We start from the raw sequence: 22,881 nt of genomic DNA on the forward strand, positions 1-22,881 counted from the left end.
TGCAATTTTTACTTTCTTTAATTTAAAGATTCTATTACAGAAAAGTTTAAGGAATCCTTATAAGGATTAACTCTCGATGTAACATACTGCCAAGATACAGTGTAGCTGCAAGGGCTCTACTTGAACCTTCATACAAAGTTTTTGCTTACATACAGAGTCTCCGAACAACGAAAATGGTACTTACCATTGGGAGAGAAGACAGTGGTATTTAACAGTCCTTTCACCAGTGTGTTCTGGTTTTCCCCAAATTAGAAACACGCCACATTCAAATTGTAAAACTATTCTACAGAAAGTTGACAGAGATGAATTTTCTACAAATTGCAACTGATGAAACATTAAAATGAAAACTAAGGAGTGTTGAAGATGTAGAATGGTTTCTCTTTTACTGGCAGGACAAATATACTAGAAACATACAAATATTTTCAATCATCTAATTCCAGATGAACTCAAAACACTGAAGTAACATACACAGGCTAAGAGAATTCAATATTGTTCCAAGGCACTTACTGAATCTCTGTGACTAGATGAAAACCAGAACAAATCAGGTCTGACAATTAAACAGTATATAATATAAAAATAACCTTTTGCTTACAATTTACAAAATGTATTACAATCTTTATCTCTGCTAACCTGCAATTCTGGCTGTGTGTGTCCAGCAATTCTGTAAAAAAAAAAAAAAACAAACCCCAGAAACTATTTTCTAAAACTTCAGGGCAAATAATTTACAAATAAGGTACACAAAAATTTAGATCATGCAGAGATTTCTTACATCTTCTGTTAATATTTTATGATTGCAACTTTATCAAATTATATACTTACTTGCCCTGTACATATACAAAATAATGCATACACGGTAATCAAACGTTAGCAAAAAGTAGTCCATAACACAATCTGTCCGAAGTATTACTATATTAACATATGTCTACAAGCAGCGTGTAACAGGGTTAAAAGACATTAAGGCAATAATACTTGAAGTTACAAAATAAATCATATGTAATACTTTCTCCTAAGTGTAATAAGGCAGGTAGATGGCCCCAGCAAAAAGTTAAGTTGTAATACTGGAATCCACTGTTGTGAACAATGTTTAAGGTTTTGCGTGGGATGTACTGTAAAGGTGTACCATTTGGTAGTTAGATCTACACTGCTCTGTGTTAGTTGCCCCCCAGAAGAGTGGAATACTATTTTTCTAGTTCAGTGGCACTTGAGTTTTCCAGTATAATTTATTGATAGTATGTCCATAAGTCTTGGATCATGTCCATTCTGAAGGTGGCTCTCTTGGTCCTCTGGGCTTTCCGCAGCGGTTACCAAAACCTAAAGAAACATACGTGTTTAATACTGCTGTGCACTTAGGCAACACCACCTCACAAATGTTGGCAGCAGTCAGAAGGACCACTGTAAGATGTGCTCCAGCTCCTACATAACAGCTATATTCTCAGGGCTAAGAAGGCTGCCTTCTGGTATCAAGAACTCTAAAGGCACTAAAGCTATCGAAAATGCAATTATATACAAATTGCCCGTGTCTGTATGTCACTATTTAAACCTCATTTGGAAGGCACGTATCAGTACATACAGTATTCCAGCCTTTGTTATTATTTACTGATACTCTTCCTCCTGAGTACCAAAGCAGTTTTTCCCAATGTTATTTCTGAAAGCTTCCAATGCTCTACAGAGGTTATATCATAGAATCATAGAACTCCTCAGGTTAGAAAAGACCTTAAAGATCATCAAGTCCAACCGCATCCTAACCCTCATTAAAAAAAAAAAAAAGTGATTAATGCCCAAGAACACCCACATTTCTCACTCTGGGTAAAAGTGTTAGTGACACTGATGAGACAGGGCCAGCTTATTTGGTTGGGTTTTGCCCACTGCTAAATTGGAGGAAGGCAGCAGCAGCTATCCAAACCAGTACTGTTAATGAAATCTTCTATTTCAAATATCAAGTGGTTAGCTTTGAATGAATTCCAATTACCAATATCTGTTATTTCTGCGGGAAGATCTGAAATTTGACCTCTTGGATCACTGGAACCAGAAAAAGAAATCTGAGGTAAAACATCCGTTGGTGTTTTGTTGCTTATTTCAGGACGACCTGGAAAACAAAGACACACTCCTTGAATGCAGTGCTCATTCAGGCAGAACTTGGTGCTATTTTTAACTACAGCTCAGTTTGGAACATTAAGTGCATCAAATACTGTTTACAAAAATAAGGATTAAACAGCACATTTTTCTTAAAAACAATTCAAAATTGTTCACATGCAGATGCTCAGCAATTCCAGTGACACATCCCTGCTTACCAAATACAAAATTTCCTTTTAAGGAAGTTTGAAAGGATATCTAAAACCCCCAGAGGTCACAAAGTACCATTTAGTACATCAATACAAACTCATCTGTCCACATCATTTCTAAATGGCAGGTGCTTAAGGACACATTAAGTAACTATGTATTCCATTATCACCTATTAGCAAATCTGTAACATTTTGGAACACTATTCCACTGTTTAAAATGAGCTCTACCAAGCATTTAACACAAGCCCAAATGGGGACTGTAACAGCCCATCCAAGCATGCACAGAAGGTGTGTGGCAGATCAACCAAGATTGCAGCTGAAGCTGTTTGTTTGATCAGGTTGCTGCACTACTGAACAACAGCTGATGGACTGCTCTCCTTACTGAAACCTTTTCAGAAGATCAAAACTGCAATGCCTTGCTAATTATGCAATGCACACACAGACACACACCTGCTACTCTACAGTTTAGTAAACATGAAATAAATTTACAAGCTTCCACAATTACTACTGCAATAACACAGGAAGGTTTTAGTTTAGCTTAATAAAGACATTTTTAACAAAGATGAAAAATCAGTAATTTTGGTCTTAATTACTTTAGCATACCAAAAGCATATTACTTTTTCAATGTGACATAGTGTTTCCTGAGAAAGCAGGTAGTAAGTTCAAGGAACAGACAGCTCTTTCAGAAATGCCAATTGAAAATTGTTTTGAAAATATGCCTAAAATACTTGATGAGCCAAGTCAAGGCCTAAACATTTTTGGGGGTAGAAAATATGCATTTTGAAGTGAGAGATTCATTTGTTGCAGGCCTACCATCATTTCTAGAGACGTGCTGAGGAAACAGAAGCACTGTGGGCTGGAAATGGCTTTTGAAGCAATCATGTTTCTTTTCCAAAGTTAGAGCATGAAATATTTGCATTTCCAGAAGAAAAAATTGTTACTTTCTGATCTTCTAATAAATATATACCCAATGCATTCTATCAGTTCAAATGCCAGAGTTACTTGAACTGTCTCTTCTTACAGGGTTGCTAGACAAATTGGTAAGTGGAAAAAGCATTCTTTTTCATAATGAAGAAAAAAAACAATGAAAATGGCCACAACCTTTTCCATCACTTACCAGGTAGCACAGGTGAAGTTGTTTTCAAACCCTGTGAACAAGAAATATTTACAATAGTATTATTAAATGCTTTTTATTAGTTTGAAGACAAAAGGAGTTTAAGATGAAAATATCCTCAAAGAATACACAACATCTGTGAGAATATCTGCTTATTCCTGCACTAAAGACTCGGTATAACACAAAAAATGTTACAGTAGCTAATTAACACTTTATTATCAGGACCACACTTAAAATTTCATAAAAATCTGAAGGGATCACATCACAGACTGTTTGCAAACTTGAATAGTTTTTCTCTCAAACTAAAGTTCCTGGAAATTCACATCTGCTTTTTTGGCAATCTTTTAAATAGTGTGCAAAGGCAGCAGTAAATCGTCTTCGGGGGAGGTGTAGAAAAAGGCAGAAATGCAAAGAGAATTTGTGTAAATTTGTAAATTTTTACCGAGTGTTTGCTTACACTGACTGACTTTGAGCAACTAGTAGATTGATGTGAATACTGAAATTCAGTGGTTAGAGAAGGGATGGCTTAAAAATAAATATAGATACAATAAAACCTTCATGCAATGAAGCTGGTTGTCCACATTTTACGAGCTCTCTGTTTTTGGAAGTTTTCAAGACTCAACTGGATAAAGCCCTGGTCTGACACATACTTTGTGCAGGAAATGCAATTAGAAACAGCAATTCCCTTCCAGTTCAAATTGTGCTATGATTGAATAAGGGCAGGAGCAAGCCCTGTAAAAGCAGTTTATTTACATTCTAGAAGGTGTAGTTTAAGGCATATTAATGATGACATTGCTGGACTTTGAAAAACAGTTTTCTTGGAAGCTCGTTCTTCACACATCAATTCAGCAGCTAAGGCAGGGCACAATCAGCTGGCTTGCAGATGCTCAACAGCCCTAAGTTTTTTTTGTATGTATTTTGCTTTTTCACTGTAGCTCCAAACCAAACTAAAAACAAATAATTAGTACAGACTCATCTCCTTTGCTTACCGTATAGATTGTTTGTTCAGGGAGATGCTGATCACGCAATGTGCTCCACTCAGACTGTGCAATCATAGCTGACTTCGGTAAGGGTGTGCCTAGGAAGAATTACATGAAAATCTTCATACTTGAATCCTCTGCATGGTGAAGCATTAGAATACAGCATTAGAAATGTGATTTAAAGCAACTTATTCTAATCAAAAGCTTGTACAACCTGAAACTCTCTTCAAGAAGGGTTTTCAAGTTCCAGGAAGGCTCGACAGCAGAAGCCAAACACAGGACTGCATTTTCTATTTAAACTTTGTATCTTTAGGGGTTCCTACCCAATACAAGAATTTTTCAGTAGTGTTTTTAAAATTTTACTCAGCAATAATAGATCTGAAAAACGTACAGTAAGCAGAAAAATAGCCCCACACAAGGGCACCATTATCAGCTTTTGCTGAAATAATGAAAAAACACAATCAAAACTGAAGTACTTTTAGTGGCTTCAGACCTGAGGAGATATGTATTTCTTGTGTTCTTACAGAAATCTTAAAATTATGTATTTTCCTACCACAACATATCGAACAAAAGGATCCCTTTGACTCAATCAGCTATACTTACTGTACGTTGTTACACACTTACTGCACTGCTATTTTTATGCTGAAAATACCTGCATTATCTTCTTCAAACATGTTTCTGGAAGTTCTGCACAGTGATAACAGCCCAAAACCCGAGTAAAAAACTACTCTACCCCAGGCTTTTTATGTTTTTCTTCTTGGTTGTTTGTAAGATACCAAACATGATTCTGTTTTGTGACTTAATTTTCATTTATCTTTTTAATTCTCTGCAGCTGCTAGTTTGATGAGTGAAAAGCAAAGATATCAGCAAGTTTGTAAGTATCATTTTTCTCTTGCAGCTTCAGGCAAATAGCAAACTGTATTTAGCATAACAGGACTTGTTCACCACAGGCACTGCATTACGGAATGTCATTATCTTTTGTTCTTTCCTCTCCACTTTCTGCTGCTAATCTCATTCTGGGCAAAGGAAGTCCTGTGTTTTCCTGCAGTAGCAATGCCACGTAAAATATCAAAGGAATTCTCCAAATGGAAAAACTACTTTATTTCCATACAGTTCAAACTGAAAACCAGCTCCACTAGAACCACTGCTGACATCTCCAGCATACTTAAGTAGCACACCATTTGGTCTGAAGTTGAGAAGTAATTTGACTGCGTTCAAGTGCTTGAAGTTATCAGGCAAGCTCAAAATAATCAACTAAATTTACTAGATTTCATTCCATTTTACAATTTGCTCTAACACCTCAAAACTAACTGAAAAGCAGCAGCATCCAAGTACAACACTTTCTCCACAACTATCACATAAAAAACTCACTTGGTTCACTTGCTAATACAAATGATTCCGGTGTTCTTTCTGGGAGTGGGGGAGAAGAGTCTTCACTATTATCAGCATCTAAATGAAATTTAGTTAAGACATTTAGTTAAATTAAACAACACATTTCTGAAGTCAATCTTTTGATATGAGAGACGACCCTAAGCTAAAATGAGAAGCGCTCAATAATAGTTCCATATAACACAAAAAGGAGCAGACTGACTCTGAAAAACAAGTAACAAACTGTAAAAATTGAGTAAAACAAGATTATGTCATTCCTGTGAATTCAGCAACATACCAGCACCAAGGCTGTACTGTTATTTCAGAATAATTGTCATATGCAGTTACACAGAAAAAGATGCTGTGTTTCTCCCATTCTTTATCCTACTTCTGACATCTTATTTTACATCTGTGTGTTGTGTTCTTAACGCATCTACATGAAGAGATATGTATGGAAATAAGCGTTCAAACAGTGATAAATAGTGACTGCCTTGGGCAATAAGGAAAAAGTCAGTACTGCCACAATAACTTGGTTTTGGAGGACCTGCATGCTATTTGAGGAGGACTGCTTACTTAAATGTTAAAGAAACTATGACAAAGTTCTCTGCCTTTGCTTTGTAGAACAATTTTTATGTACCTCAGGGTTAAGAACTGCAGGTACATTTATATGCTTGTTTTGTTTTATGTGTATAAATAACAATTACAGAATCTATGGAGTTTTTAAAGTTGGAAATAATTCACCTTTCTGAATATGTGAGCTTTGAAGCAGCTGGCTGCATCATCAACTGAACTCATTCTTGCCAGAGAAAAAGGCACAAGGTGTACACAGTCCTGAAGCAAGGGCATCACTGTAAGGACTGCCTAGTGCAAAAGTCTGATCTACACAGAGAAGCACTATCACCTTCCAGCTGCACAGTTTTACCATTTCCTTTCTTGGACTTTGCACTGTCAGTTTCTGAGGCCTAATTTTCTTCCCAGTTATGTCCTCCACGTGATTTAAGTGTGCCAGCCTGACTGAAAACCAAAGCTGGACATTTTAGGACCCTTTTACCTTTAATGAAGCATGCTGGCACTCTGCGGAACTGTTCTTGCCTCATTTTGTACAAACTTTCCTTGCTCAAACAATTTCCAAAAAGCAGTAAGATTTTCAAAGCATTGCTGAGTTCATTGGTTAAAATCATTACTGAAGCAGAACTTGGATTAATTTCACATGAACAGGATTGTTACTTTGTGTCTTCCTGGCCACAGACAGAAGAGGAGGAAAGTAGGGCTAAATATTTACAATGCTATGAAAACACAACAGCCAAATCAGAGCAACTTCCAAGACTGCTACAGTGGAAGAAAATGCACCTACATTTTTAAGATCAGCACATCCACCAATAAGCACAAATTTCTACAGGAATTTCACACACACCATACTTCAGCTACCCAAAGCTGGCACTGTTATAGATATTCCCACTAAAACCAAAGCAGCAAAAAAATCAAAAAAGTAAAATTCTAACACGAGGAAAAAATGTGGCAACCAATAACAGAAACCAGCAATTAACTATGCAGTAATGCTTCTGAAGCAGGTTAGTGAGGTCTGTAGTTCCTATAATCTAACAGACACAGCTCTCATGAAAAACTGAGGAAGAGTTACATCCTTTACAAAGCTGCCACGCTACGCCATTTAAATTCCCATTTAAAAATCTGCACTGTAAAGAAAGTAGCCCCGTTCTACAGATGTAACCAGGATAAAGACTAGCACTTCTGAAACACAGTAACACATACCTTTGCCATCTTCAGAACACATTACAGCAGCTGAGTCTTGCCTAGCAATTGACATTGGCAATACTTTTCTGGCAGAAATGTTTTCGGTAGTAGTGGCAGCAGAAACAGTGGCACTTGCGGTTGAAATATTAGATGCACTTCTGCTCATGGTTCCGTCAAAGTTCATTTCATCTGTGTCAGAATCATCTGAATGAAGAGGATTAGTAAAACAGAGGGGTGCTCGAAGAGAAATAGCACTATGATCACCTTTATCACTGGAAGGAAGTTCAACTGTGGTGTTCGATACTAGAGAGAGAGCATTAACCCCGTGACATAAGCCATCTGAAGACACCTCTTCAGACACTGATGTACGCAGTGCATTTTCAGGCCCGTGCAGCGACCACCTGGCATGTCCCTTTTCTGTTAGAGGCAGACGATCTGGTCTTGGTGGAGCATCAGAAACCTGCTGGCCCTGCAGACTTTCTGGTGAAGGTATTAAGGCTGTGTTAGACTGTGGCACGCTGCATTCCATACATGAGTTTTTAGAAGCATCCACAAATGAATCCCCTGAAACCTGCTCCTGTGACTTCAAGTTCTTATCAATGACAGAGGATGACGCGGGCTTAACTTTAATTGCATGTCCCCTGTTCAACAGGGAGTTCCCATCAAAGCTTCGTGGGCCTTCCTGAAGAGGTACTTTCCTGATTTCAAAGCTCAAGTTGCGCTCCAGCCTTTTCTCCATACGTTCACTGGGTTCACTCTTTCCTGAAAGTTCTGTGGTTTTATTATAATTCTCATTGAGGTCTGTTGAATGCTCTGATGAGACCATGTGCAAAACTGGCTTTGGATGGTATCTGTCATTGTCCTGCCACACCGTAGTAACTGTCGGATAGGCTGATGGAGGAGATGGTGTTAAGATAGGTGGTACTGGCTGAGGCTCCGGAGGCTGCAATATTTCCTCTTTAGCATCTCCTTCTACAAGGCAACTGCAAGAAACAATGATGTAAGTTTCCTGTATTTTGATAACATTTTAGATAACCACCTGTCTCTGCCACAGTAATGCTTTGATACCAATACTGAACTCCCAGAAGCACTTCCACTGCATACAAATGGCATTTATAACATATGACTAATGGACCAGGCAAGAATTATGTCAACACACACTAAAAGTTTTTCAGTATAACAGGGTATAAATTCAGGCTAAAGCTAATCCTCACTGATTCTTTAAAGATTGCTCACATCCTTTCCCAGAAGCATTCCTTCAGAGATCTGTCTGCCAGGCCCTCTTGCGGCAGCATTCCAGTACTCTTGGCTTTCTTATTTAAGTAGTAGCTCAAAGGAATTCAGTGTACAGAATATAATTTTCAATAAAGCTAGGAAAAAATTCTTTAAAAGATCTTATATGAGCTAGAATACAGCTTGTCCAATACCAAACATCTTTCTTTATTTTCCTTCGTAAGTCCAGAAGGATTTCACTATATTTGTGTATTTAATTGTTTCACCATAGATGCAAGGCTAACAATGCAGATCAAATTTAATTGACATGAGGGAAGCACTATAAAAACATTCACAGTAGAGTATCATTCAAATTATAGTGCATATTAGCAAGATCACTGGCAATTATTGCAGCTCACTTTCAGCTTTTTCGAAGGAGAAGCTCTACAGGCATACAGTCAATTGACTTTCACACTATACACAGATATTTACTATCAAATATTTTGCACAACTAAGATCCTGTCTACAAATAGGAATCATTTTCATTTCAGAGCCTTTAAAAATATTTCCTTTCATCACATAAGCAAAGCAAATGAGGGAAAAGAACAGAAAAATAATTAAGTACTTTAAAGAAACAACGGCTTCGATCCAGGTAGATATAATCAAAACAAGATGAACAAAGGTTTGCAAAGGACTTCAATTTGGCCACATGCTCAGACTGAGGAATCGGCCCAATGCTGACAAAGACATTCATCTTCATGAGAAAGTAGTACACTAGTGCAGAGACACAAGCCAGTACAATGTCCAGGACAGTGATAAGTAGAAGACAGATGCTCCCAGCCCCCTGTGCTAGACAGGTTGTTCCCAGAGTTCTTTATTGACTGGTTCAGGTGGTCCCAGTATCAGGGTAACCTTGAGTAAATCCACAATCAGTTAAACCCCATACATCTTAAGTTTTTTTGAGATAACTACAAATCACCCAAACCCAGCTCTGCAGCAGGAGCCCTAGAACCTTCTCTTGCAGGCAAGGTTATCACAGAATATTCTTTTCTCTTGAAAGGTTACTTCTAGACCTTAGGCTTCCTTTTGTATTCCAATACCTTGTAGAACTGAACCCATTCAAAGAAACCCATCGCATTACTTCTGTGAAATATACTTCTATTAACAAAGCTGAAGACAAAAAGCAGAGGCCTTCAAAAAGGCAAAAGCTCCTCCTAGCTTGCTAGATGACAGACCTGTCTGTCTGACAGCATTTGCAGTTGTGGAAAACTTGAAAGAACATTAACACATCTAACAGACCTGGAAGGTGTGCCAGTAACAAATCTCACACTGTAAGGACCAGCAGATGATCGGCAGATTACATTGCCCAGACCTTGTGCATCCAGGGTGTTGACATGAAGCTGCCATCCTCTCAGTAGCAGTCAATCATACAGTGCTAACCCACTGATGAAGGATGAGACTCGACAGATTTTGCAGAAGAGAAAAATTTCATGACGTGCCATCAATTAACAAAGAAACCAAGCCTCTGGAGTTTGTAATCAGAAAACTGAAAAAGCTTTTTTTTTTTTTCCCCCTCACTTGAGAGAAAGCAGGCGAGTGTCAGCTCCATGGGCCAAAGGATATTTACCTCCTGAGCCAAGGTTATTAAGAAAGTATTCATTAAAAAGGTAGGTAAAAGGCTTATATGGGAATCATAAGGCTCCAAGTTACATTCATTATCCTTTCAGCACATTACCCAGTAATTTATGGTGAGGTTTATTCTCACACTGCTCACTTACATCAGTCTATCTTTGTCTGCCAGCAAAACAAGAAGCAAGAATGATTCAGAAATCTTAATTGCATTTTCAGAAAGGTTACTGGAAAGCACAGAGGACAATCAGAAAACCTCAACAGCTATAAAACCGAACTGCTACCTCTTGCCCAAAGACATGCCTCTTTTGTCTCACTTAAAAAGCATCAAACACACTGTTTCTACTAAAAACACAGTGCACTTGCTTGTAAGAGTTGTAGTGAATAGGGCTAGAGATCACAGCATCGCACAATGATTCTTGACAGTCTATACACAAGTGAAAGATATCAGGCAGGCTTTCATCATCTGCCTACATGCCACAAATAAAAATCAAAGCAATACTATTAACTCCCCAACTTGCAAAAAAGGTCTAAGAAGGATTTAACCAGAGCAAATTGCTGAGACTATGAGGAGCTATGTAAAAAACAGCAGATTGCTACCCCACTTGGATATTCTGCAATTCCAAAAGTTTACCTGGTCCAGGGCAGACTATAGCTTGAATTTAATCCTTGTGATTTTCTTAGCATTTTCTTAGGATACAGCAGTATGAAATGGATAACCAAAACCCTCATACAAGGGATTCCAAACTGAAGAGAGAATTGTTTGGATTTTCATTTATCTGTATCTCCGCCCACCGAAACGCTGCAAGTCTCCAGCTTCCAAACTCTCTCTGAAATTACTATCTTTGTATTTGGAAATCCCCAAACCCAACTCCTGCAGCCATCTCAGTTACTTTCTTCCATTCTCTGCCTGATCATACAGGGTTGGGCCTCAAATAGCTTCTCCTTTTCAAGTGACCATATACCACCATCTCACTTTACATTAAGATAGAAGCAACACAAAGCACATAAAAACAACTTTGGGAACCGTTTTGCTGTTTTATTGTTCTTCAAAAATGAATGAGTTAGGAAATAAGTTCTTTGTCTGAGTTAGCAAAGTTGAACAAGAAAAGTCTTACTCCAACTTAATACACACTAAGACAACAGGAAAATTTCCCTTCAGTTTTCCCCCTCCTATGCCAGAAGGGAGAGCTCACACACGGAAATGGTTACATGCTCCCTTTTTACCAACTATGATTCTTTTAAATAATCACCACTAAATCCTCCGACTGAACAACGTTTGCCCTCACTGACCTCATTTTCCTGACCCACTGTTATATTTACAATCAGTAAAACTAAGTCCTTATCTGGTACAGATATACCATTAATCATTAAAATTAACTAACAAATTAGTATTAAATCAGATATGACAAGACCACAAGTTCATAATTCTACTCAAAATTCGTTAAGATCTTCACTGATTACTGTTTAATGACATCTCTTCTCCATTTGATTCTCTTGTATCAAACTGCCCTGTTGAGGTTATGCATAGAGCAGATGATAAAGCAGTGCTATGCAAGTCAGCAACACAAATTCACACCCCTGTTTAGTCATCCTCCTCATGTGCTGCTTAACAGTCATTTAAGTTATTTATTAAATCTAATTATTTTACTCAGAAATGAGAACATAGAGTGATCAAATGGGAAATGCTCCATTAAGAAAAAATCATTCCTTATCATATTAACATTGAAGAATATTCATACTCTGAAAATTAGGTGACCGGTGTTTGGGAGCTTTCTTTCTTAAGGGAAATAGATGTCACTCGGGACTTCCTGGCTTTCTCTGAGCATGCAAGATTTTTTCCACTTTACTAACGTCATAGGATTATTATTACACACACTCTGCATTAAAAATAATGCTTTTGTTTCTTTATGGAAAGCAGAAATATTGGGATAAGTATACCTTTAAAAGCTCTTCACTAAGCAGAAGCTATTTCTGAAAGTCTTGCCAGACAATGTTGGGCATTATGGTCTGACGCATAATGCTTTCTTTGGGCACTTCCTTCAACAGCTGTGCTCTACAGACACTTCTCCCCCAAAAGGCAGAAAATTATCTCAACAGCTAACATGATCCCAAAAACAGGAAACACAAGACAGTATAATAAAAATAGCTTGATTGAAAGTTCCAGGAAAGCTCATGAAAGTGGATATTGAGACAGAAGAGATTCAATGAACTGAAGGACAACAGACCGTTGGAAAATACTTTTCCTGTATTAGATACAAGTTAACCCTGCATTGCTTTTACATAGCACTAAAGCAAGAATTTCTCCAGTTCACTTGTCAAATCAGCACACTAAAAAATAGATAACCTCCTCATAACTCAACCCTGACAACGTCTCTTTGTATGAACTGTTACCGACTGCCTGGTAATTCTACCACCTCTGTACTTCCACAGAAGTAACAATCTGGGGATTTTCCTTCAGTAATCAAGACAGCTTTTTCACCTGTTTTTACTGCCACAATCTGAACAGCAAGTACAGTACCTTACTGCCAAGTCCTGCTTGCCAAATACTTCAAACGCAGTGACTGACCCCTCAGCTGCCAGGTAAACCATGAACCAGGTGCCATCTCCAAGCTATGACCCAGCCAAAGGACTGAGTGGTGGGAAGCTGCATATGACAACTGTGAGGATGTTTCTAGACAGTTACTCAAAGGCTTATTTAAGAAACAGAACTTGAACAGTTGTGATAAAAGTTTATGAGCATAAGATTATTCAGCTATTTGCTGAAGTAACTGACAGCACAAAATGGGGGTAGGAGGAATGGTTGAATACACTGCCTGTTTCAAAACGTTTGGCACTTGCCTCCAAAATATTAAAAAAAACATTTTAAAGCAAAAAGTTAAAAGAATGTGAGAAATTTGAGGCATATATCTATTCCTCCTGGAAGTCACAGGAGTCTATTACTGGTAATAAAAAAAAAAAAAAAAAAAAAGGAGTTTGTAGCAAGACAAAAAAAGATTTATTACAGGAAAAATACTTTCTGATACTAGATTTTGTTTAAAATTGCAGTGGCTGATACAAAGATTTAACATGCTTTCAACTTGATTATATACATGTCATTATAACACACAATCTTGGGAGGAGTGCTGTTTTTCTAATTTTTTAGAACATTAAACATTAATTTAGGGCCCTTCTAACCCTAATGAAAAAGGGCTATATTATTAGAAGCAGGGCAATGTGGGTTCAGATTTAAATAAAAGTTGGTCAGTGGTCAAAAGAAAAAAAAAAAAACAAAAACACTTCAAGCAATCCATGGCTATTTTGTGAAGCATTATGTAGGATTTTATTGTCAGATAGGAGACTGATGTCAAGGACTGTCGCTCTGATCAACTAAAAATAGATACCAAGGCTCTACATCCTCCCTCATAAATGACACAGGAAAATTAAACTTTGCATAAGCAGGCAGAAGTCAGAGAACTTAAGCATTAAATCACTGCTATCCATGTGGAAGAACAGTGCAGTTTGGGGAGATTATCATCAACAGTACTACAGATAATGTATAGAGGATGCATGAGAAATAAATAAGGAAGTCACCTACTGGAGATTTTTGGGGAGTAAAATTTAGTCATTAGACAGAACTGCAAGCACAACCGAAAGATAAGTCAAACAGCTATAATATTTTAATATTTTTTCTCCTTCAGAGCATGTATGTCTTCAGTGTGCTGCAGAACTACAGAGTTGTTAGCTTTTGTGTGTTTATGCCTCAATTTCTCAATTTCTTTCAAATTGTGTTACCTTCTGTGTACATTCAAGAGTTTTCCACAGCCAACCTGATTAAAATTAACTTTTTTTTTTTCTCCCAGTTATTTTAAAATGAACTACTGAACACACAAATAGCTCAGAGACTGTTTGCTAAACACATCGTCTCTCCAAATTCTGATGTACCAATTATCTCCTGTGGACTGAAAGCAAAAGCTCCAACTGTAAATATATGTCTTAAATAGCAAATTAAATATATATGCAGTTTGATTATCTACGGTTGTAAATGTAAGACAAAATTTAGTTACGCACTCTTCCCACCTTCAACTGAAAATAGTTAGACAAGTCTCACAAAGAGGGAAAGAATGCTTTTCAAGCAATATTGAACACAGACTTAAGCTTCAAAGTGATTTTCACAAGTAATTGCAAATTATAAAGCCAAGCAGTCTCTAGAATAAGGTGCTGATGTATGTTCTCAAAAGCATGAGCTGCTCCTGGTTACCTTAGTAATAATCAAGGAGTAATAGTCTCTTTTTTTTTTTTTGTTTGCTTAAAAGTTAACATTGAATGCAAATTCTGTGAATGGAACCAGCCATATTCAGAAGTCTTGTAGCAAATGAATTACACTAAAGCATTACAAAGTGATAAAATGAAAGGTCAGAAGACAATACAATTCTAGAACCTGTGTATAAAATACAGTAAGATACTACATGTGGGGGTAATAAAAGAGGAGAGGCAAGAAAAACCTTCCTGGGAAAAATTCTACAATTTATAGTGGTTAATCATTGGAAAGTGCCACAGAAAAGATGCCATGACCTCATTCAACACATTAAGCTGAAGTGTATCAAAACAAATAGGAGTCAGAATCATCACCATACCATGAAATGTAGTCCTGAGATCCAAGCTGGATGGAAACGCATGTTTAACAGTTACATATTTCATACTAAGATTAAATTCAGGTCTTCCACTGCTGTCCTTATCATGGAAAAAAGTATTAAGCTATTCCACTACATTCATACTACATAAAACCCTCCAGACCACAGACAGTATCATACTATAGATTTGTAAAATTATCTCCCACATCAAGAAAATAGATGCAAGTATTTTGTGTACACACAACTATTGGAAAACAAAGTGTTTCCTCAGAGCTTCTTCCATGAAGGATGCAGTTAATGGTTTTTCAAAAAAAAATTATCTCCATTTTAAAAGGACAGCAGCTTTGCTAAACACTTCCATCTATTCACCTACAAGAAACCAACCTTCCTGCCATTGTTGGCAGATAGGAAAGTATTAGTTCATGGAAGAAAGCCCAAAAAAGACCAGGTTTTATGACAGAGATGAAAAGACACTAACTTAACTGTACAGTAAAGAACAGTGATCTGCAGATAAGAGAGCAGATGCATGCCTAGGTATGAATTATATACACGATTATCACATGACTATAGAAAAATGGCAAGTAGTGACCTAAAATTATTTCAGGAAACATTAACTAGTAAGGGCATTACCTACTGGATAAAATCATATCTTCTTAAATAGTCTCTGAGTTAAGATCTCACCACTAACACAGATTACAAGACTTCACTGTTATAATCTGTATCTACATAATTAGATACAATCACATTACCTTCAATCTAAACAAGGTTAAATGGTGTTATCTACACAGCACAAACTGTTGTGTTTGCAGAAAGCTACAACTCTTTTTCATCTCTCAATGTCATCTTCTCTAACTTCTGCTTCAAGTAACAATTAATGAGTTAAGTTAACCGTAATAACTACTAAATTCTTATTTAATCACTAATGATTATTACCAAATACTATTTCCAATGTTACCTTATTGCAAATACCTCTCTGAGATACAGAGACTGAGACCAGGCAGGATCACCTGCCAAAGGCCCCCACATCTTTTCAGGTACTAGCTAGGTACACAAGAGCTTCTTAGCTCATGCTCAGAAGTTAGGTACCATTTTAGGTAAAGGTAAAAGCAAATGGACAGACAACATCTAACTCTCCCAAAGTCTACATACTTTAAAAACTAGAGTGGATTTTATTATTTTTTTTCTGTTGAACGGAAGGTCCGGTGAGACCAATTTTCCACTTACAAAGTGAAACAATTTGGTTAGCGTGTCCTAGTCACTAACAGTCCCTGTTTGTGAGGTAATGTTTTATCCAATACACAGATAATCTTTCCATTATGCTTTCGCCTCCAAAAATGAGGGTTCTAACACTCCTTTAGCTTTTTTTCCTGTTTTAATTTTTTGCAGAACTGTGCTTTATTGCTGCTATAATCGAGTGGATCAAGTAGATCCATCTAATCTTATTTACTTGTCTACTTGTATTTCATTATTGCAAGACCGATAAATTCAAACACAGACTTTACAAAGATATCAAAGGTTTCTGTTTACAGAGCTGATTACCAGACTTCTATTTTCATTATATATGTGTTTATAAATAGAAAAAAAACAAAGTCTTTGTAGTATCAGTAGTTTGATTCTACTTGTTAACATACAAAGCAAGTTAATCTGAGAGCTTAAAATACTGTATTATGATGATTAAGTACCTGCGGGTCCGTGGAGGCTTTGGTGGTGGAGAATCCTGTTTCTGAGCATCTGAAGAACTCACAGCATTCTCTGTATTATTTTCATCCTGATAAAAAGAAAACGTTTTCATTCATAGCTGTAAAGCTGATAAGCAAAATAACTAAGTTCTGAAGATCCATAACACAAGGCAATACTTAATTTACAAGTTAGTAAGGTTTAATGCATTGTCTTAAAACATTTTCAAATCATCTCCCATTTGCCTTCAGTAAAGTTTAGCTTACTTGATAAAGCATATATCAGGAAAACCATAAGTACATAAGATACATATTAGATATGCATGCATTTGCACACATTCAAATTTTTATATATACATATTTCTACGTAGAAAAAACAGTATGCAAGAGTCTGAAGTTGATAAACCATCTCCATACACACACTACCAAAGCCAAAGATCCAATAAAACAAAGGAGAAATGTAGTGCTCTCAAGTTCAGCGTACAATAATTATTATTTTTTAATCTCCAATAATTTCATTTTGAAAAGTGAGTTTAAAAACAAAACTACAAACATTTCTAATGTATGCAGTGGATTTCAAAGGACAATACCAAGTTCAGACAACAGAACCCTTACCCTCTTTCAGCCAATCTGTTCACAGGAGGTGACAGAGACAGACATCCTTTGCTCATACAAAACAATCAAAAAACTCCCTGTTAATTAATGTTTGTCAAATGCAAATGTGACAAACATTTTCTGCTTTGGAAGACAGGTGATAACTAAGTTATCTCAACTACTAACTACCCTCACATAAATTCCAATTGAACATGCTACATGCACACTAGCAGTGATGCCCTATTGTTTGTGTGTCAGTGTATTGTGCAAGCCCTTTCAGACAAACTAAACAAGGAGTTCCTTGTCCTGCTGACCACTGCAGTATACCTCTCAAGTATTTTGGAGTGAGATTCAGTTAGCAGATAAAAGCCACTCACATTTAGACGATCACAACTGAAGCTTCCATAATTGTCAGCCAAGCTCGACTGGTTTCAAGCCAGAAGACCTCACATTCTAGAGACCAGTCAATACAACAGGCATCAAAGTAACAGACCAATCAGCTCTACTAGTTGAGTCTCCAGCCTACATTACAAGCAAAGCCTGAGTTCCAAACCACGGTCTGCCATTTTTTGTTTCCAGATACAAGCTTTTACATTTTGCAACATTACTTTTTGTCCAATAAAGGACACTCACTCAACTTGCCGAAAAGCCTACATCTTTATGAAAGTTTCTCTTTAAGTCAGTTTAAAACTATAAACAGTGACTTCCTTTTCCCAAAGAAACAAAGAAAAATAAAGAGTATCTGACCAACTGATGATGTTGCACCTAACTGCACTCTGAATAAGCTCTACCCAATGGATAACAACGTGAAATGTACTGTGACACAGATTAAACACAGATTTACTGCATCAGTACTACATCAACAATCATTCTTAGCACAGAAAGTGCTGACAACACAACACACCACTCGGAAACTGACTGTCCAGAAAAGGAGAGCAAATGAAATGGCTGATGAGATAATAAGAAAAAACAAACATCAGTGTAATGCTATATCTGTAAATTGAATGCAGGACTTCATATTTTAAAATAACGTCTTGATGCCTTGCTTTCCCACAACATTCTAAAAGTCTTTTGGGCCCTTAATTTTCTTAAGTTTAGCTTCAAACTATTCCAGACAAGCAAATTTGAGAAACATCTCTATAACAACATTCCAGACATTGATGGAATGAAAAATTACAAGGACATCTGATCCCTCTATTACTTTCCTGTCAAATACCAAAAATAGTAAATTCTAAGTTTTTGGCTTCAGGCACTGGGTAACTATACACACTAATTTTGTCCTTAACATATATGAAAACTAACTTCATTGCCTGCATTCAGGCACAGAACCGTTCAGAAAGCTGAGGCCAAAGAAGCGGGGGTTACAGCATCCAACATCAATTCAGTTCTCAGCTCATTAGTTGTGTCATGTCCCTCCATCTCCATCCCAGGCTATGAAAGTTCTCTGACTGCCTCCTGTGCGTAGCCATCGCTATGGATGCATTTAGGGCTCAAAAGGCACTTTTGTAATTGTAAGAACTAGCAACTAGAGCTAGAAACAATGAATGCAACTGCACGCTGTAGGGCAGGCTGCTCTGCCTTGTTTCACCACAGCACTTTAAAGCTTCATCAGGCAGAGATACCAGAAAGTGCGAGATTGCACAGGAAGGGTTTCCTACCTTTGAGCACCAGAGCTCACCAGAGCAGAAGCCTACAGTAACACTGATGTCACATTTAAGCCCTGGTTTTCAAAGAGTTACTGGCAAAGTATTCCTACAACATCAACTTCAACTTGTCTAGGACATAACCCAGGAGCTGCATCCCTGCTCTTCTGTTTGTAAAGAGAGGCATTTCTGAACAGAACTTTGCATGAGATACACTTTTCTCCCAGGCAGAAGAAAAAGCCTATTGAAGAAACTAATATACATCAAAAAATTTTAAAGTTCTATATTCATACAGTGAGTAGCTCAGTCTCTGTTTGAGACAAGCAACAGTAACTGAAGAGACGCTGCAGTATTCTGTCACACACTGGGAAGGCTTCAGACAGACAGTATGCGTTTAAGAGATTTCAGTTCTGCATTAGCTTATAAATCAGGATCAGTTCACTTTTAGTCACTTCAAATTAAGAATAAGAACATTATAGGATTGTCACCAAAAAAAAGAGGAACACTGCTGAACAGACTGAGGATTTCAAGATAAATTGATTCACTTTTATACAATTCATACCCCAGGAGGTAAAGGATTTTTACTTAAAATGCTGTCAACAACAAGGAAGGCCAGATGCACTACCCCACACAGGAGAGAAGTCTTTGCAATAACTTTAACCTGCTGCAGCATTTTAAAATAACTGTGCTCAGTTACTACTGGGCCTATTCTTCTTACTTTTAACTGAATAAATACTGCTTACTGAGCTCTCAGAGCAAGTCTGTTACTTGTTCTCAGCTGTCATGAGAGGTGCAAAGAACCAGCATCTTAAGTATTCTTGAGTGACACCAAACTCAGAGATTTCACCTTTTGTCATAAATATAAATAACTGCATTGGTAACCATGCAGAACAACAGAAAAGTATGACTGTAAAAGCAAATGTAGGGTATCTCACAGGAATGACCTGATCACTAAGAAGAGCAGATGGCAGTATTAAGAAAAAGCCTTCCAGCCTTCCTAATCACAGCTTACTGGCATCAGCCAACATTGTTGGTTGTCTGAACAGATGTTGTATTTTAGGGCAGAATATTATTTTGAAAAGAAAAGTATCGGCTTAGGAAAAAAAGAAGACAACATACTATTCAATTAAAAAAAAATAATATAATTTTGTAAGAGTGCAAAATGACCTGTTTTCTTATTGAAGAAAGTTTTCTTACCTATGCTATCTAGGCAAGCTTCTCACTGGAAGAAAACATGGGTAACAGTATGCATATAAAAAAAGAATAGGAACTTTTCCTAGGTTTACCCTCTATATTCCTCAGATGCTGAACAGTTCAAGTGTTCCAATACACATATACTAAAGTTCTGTACATATATATAAATATGGTTGTGAATGGAGATAAATCATGAGTAGTGTTCCCTTAGGGTTGATGACTGAGATCCGTCCTGCTTATTATCTTTATTGATGACCTGGACAAGGGGATTGAGTGCACCCACAGTAAAACAGTAAATCTGCAGACAACACCAAGTTGGAAGGAAGTGCTGATCAGCCTGGAGGTACGAAGGCCCTACAGAGGGATCTAGACAGTCTGGATCAACGAGCTCGAGGCCAGTGGGATGAAGTTTAACAACATCAAGTGCTGGGTCCTGCACTTTAGCTACAACCCCAGGCAATGCTACAGGCTTGGGGCAGAGTGGCTGAAAGACTGGAAGAAAAAGACCTGGGGGTGTTGGTTGAACACAAGCTAGCAGTGTGCCCAGATGGCCAAAAAGGCCAATGGCATCCTGGCTTGTATCAGAATCATGGTAATCACCTGGACAAGAAGCACAGGTTATATTGTTCTGTATAAATACGTGCAGAGTAACTCATGTTCCTTTGCTAATGAAGACCAACAAGGAATTCTCACAGCAGACACCGTTTCTGAATTCAACTTGGTATGATGACCTAAATTTTGCTATCATCTCCCAAGGGAAAGTCTCTCTCACCATCTGTAACCTCCTGTGTTCGAAGTATGAAACCGAACTGTCACTAAATGACTAAATAGAGAATCGCAGTTCTAGACCAAGTCTTCCAAGGCATCACCTACAACTGAGAAATCCGCCCAGGAACTGCAATATTTCCTTTTAGAAGTCACAGAAAATGTCGTGTCAGCCAGAAGCTTTTTGTACTAGTAAATTACTAGAAGATATCCCGCAAAGGCTCTTCCAGAAGTAATCTCATGGTTTCCCTCAAAAGGAATCAAGGCATTCCTTTAGTCCTTATTGCCTGAGAACCACAGCGCATCAGCAGATAAAGGAAATATTAGACTGAAATAATACACTCAAATGATTCGGATTGAATACAATTTTCTGATCATAGACAGCAAGATATATGTCTCCCAAGACAGCTAAGATTTCTTTACAATGCTATAATGGTCCAAAATCTCCCTCCAAGATGCAAAACAGCAATGATAATTGCACTGGTGAAAACTTTTGGCCTAGTTGTCAAACCATTAATGTTTTGAATATCCACATTCTTCTTACAGCAGCAGATTCTTCCACAGCTTCTAAAAGCACAAACTACAGTAACAAATGTGCCACTTTTACAAGAATAAGTGATTCGTAAGAGTACTAACAATGTCATGTTCTGAAGAAAAAGTTCTATTAATAAAGTGGATAAGGGAAAACCAGAAAGACTTGCAGTACTGCAGCATGGCTCTTACTGTCAAGATGTGACAAAATTCAGTAAGAAATATTTCTCAGCAGTAGTATACTTATTGTTTTTTTTGTCCTTTAAACAATTTGGATTTTTCTACATACAAGACATTCAACTTCATGAAAATCCATCTGATTCACTTTTCCATGACAAACATGATATGCACTTCAGCCCACAGAGATGCCCCTCAAATAACTCAAAAATATTCTGACATAACTCTGATATCTTATTAGATGATCAACACAAATCAGCTCACATCTGTTGCATAATTTCCAAAATTAAAACTAAGTGTAATCTTTTGATTTAATAGAAAAAAAAAAAAACAGAGATGGAAACTCCAAACAGGATGACCAGGAGATTCAGTTGAAGGAAGGCTGAGTCTAAGACTCAGCTTGATATTTCAAACCGAGTCATCAAGTCTTAGACTCAGCCCCCAGTTAACTGTTTGAGACATCAAGAATCCAACTATTCAAAAAGGGAATAAAAAATAGTTCTGATCATCAAATTTAGTACCTCACTCACTTACCTGGTTGTGAAATTCCTACTTCCAAGCAGTATTTCACCTTTGCCTTGGAATTTGTCTAGTACTGGGACAGTTGAAAGTACGATCTGTGTCTAAAGAAACCTTTCTTCCACTTACTTGTGCTTTAGACACTGCGTATTATTTTAAACACATTTACAGTTCTAAGAATTCACAATAAGTACAACTGTGTAATAGTATGTAGTAATTATATTATACTATTCTACAAGACTTTGAATTCTTCTCTCAAAATGTAGTAATTAAGATACAACCCTAACTGAACTCTAAACATGAGTGCATTTTTGTTGACTTTGTACAGTATTGTTTCCAACAGGGCAGAGTTGGCAAGTTCACAGGAACACACGTTCAGCATTGTGCCTAAGTTACATCTCTATGAATACTACTACTCATTGCCAATCAGATAAACTTTTTACTGTGATGTTGCTGGCAAAGACTGCTTACAAAGTGTAACTCAATTCAAGAAAAGCAATTGGACAATAAAACTACAAATTCAACCTTACGGAGTACTCCAAAACTTCAGATAATACATAATATTCATAATATAACAAGCAGGCAAAACAGAACACATTTCAGCATCCTATAATAGTACTATATCAGAAGTAGAGCCATTCTTTTATCTGCAATTGTTTTCACTGAACACAATTAAAACCCCTCACATAAGCAGGATTCTACACTTGTAGTATCCATATTTCCACAAGTATTGGTAATAGAAAACATTTTTGTCCATGTTTAAGAGATGCTCAAAGCCAGAAGACAAGACACAATCCAAACATTCAAGAACTCCACGTATTACTCATTTCTA

At 37.2% G+C, this 22,881-nt stretch overlaps 1 protein-coding gene across 1 annotated transcript in view; it reads right to left on the minus strand.

Annotated features, from left to right (window-relative positions):
* PTPN12 (protein tyrosine phosphatase non-receptor type 12) overlaps nucleotides 1–22,881 on the minus strand; it is a 69,439-nt gene continuing 46,558 nt past the window's right edge. Inside the window, exons 12-18 of the mRNA XM_085216690.1 lie at nucleotides 16,633–16,718; nucleotides 7,515–8,479; nucleotides 5,748–5,825; nucleotides 4,386–4,474; nucleotides 3,400–3,430; nucleotides 1,970–2,086; nucleotides 1–1,311 (exon numbers count right to left, since the gene is read on the minus strand). Coding sequence (XP_085072816.1) covers nucleotides 1,250–1,311; nucleotides 1,970–2,086; nucleotides 3,400–3,430; nucleotides 4,386–4,474; nucleotides 5,748–5,825; nucleotides 7,515–8,479; nucleotides 16,633–16,718 — 1,428 coding nt within the window. The 3' untranslated portion in view covers nucleotides 1–1,249. The remainder of the gene's footprint in view (nucleotides 1,312–1,969; nucleotides 2,087–3,399; nucleotides 3,431–4,385; nucleotides 4,475–5,747; nucleotides 5,826–7,514; nucleotides 8,480–16,632; nucleotides 16,719–22,881) is intronic.

This window comes from Meleagris gallopavo, chromosome 1 (assembly GCF_905368555.1).
Source record: "Meleagris gallopavo chromosome 1, MGAL_WU_HG_1.1, whole genome shotgun sequence".
NCBI lineage: Eukaryota > Metazoa > Chordata > Aves > Galliformes > Phasianidae > Meleagris > Meleagris gallopavo.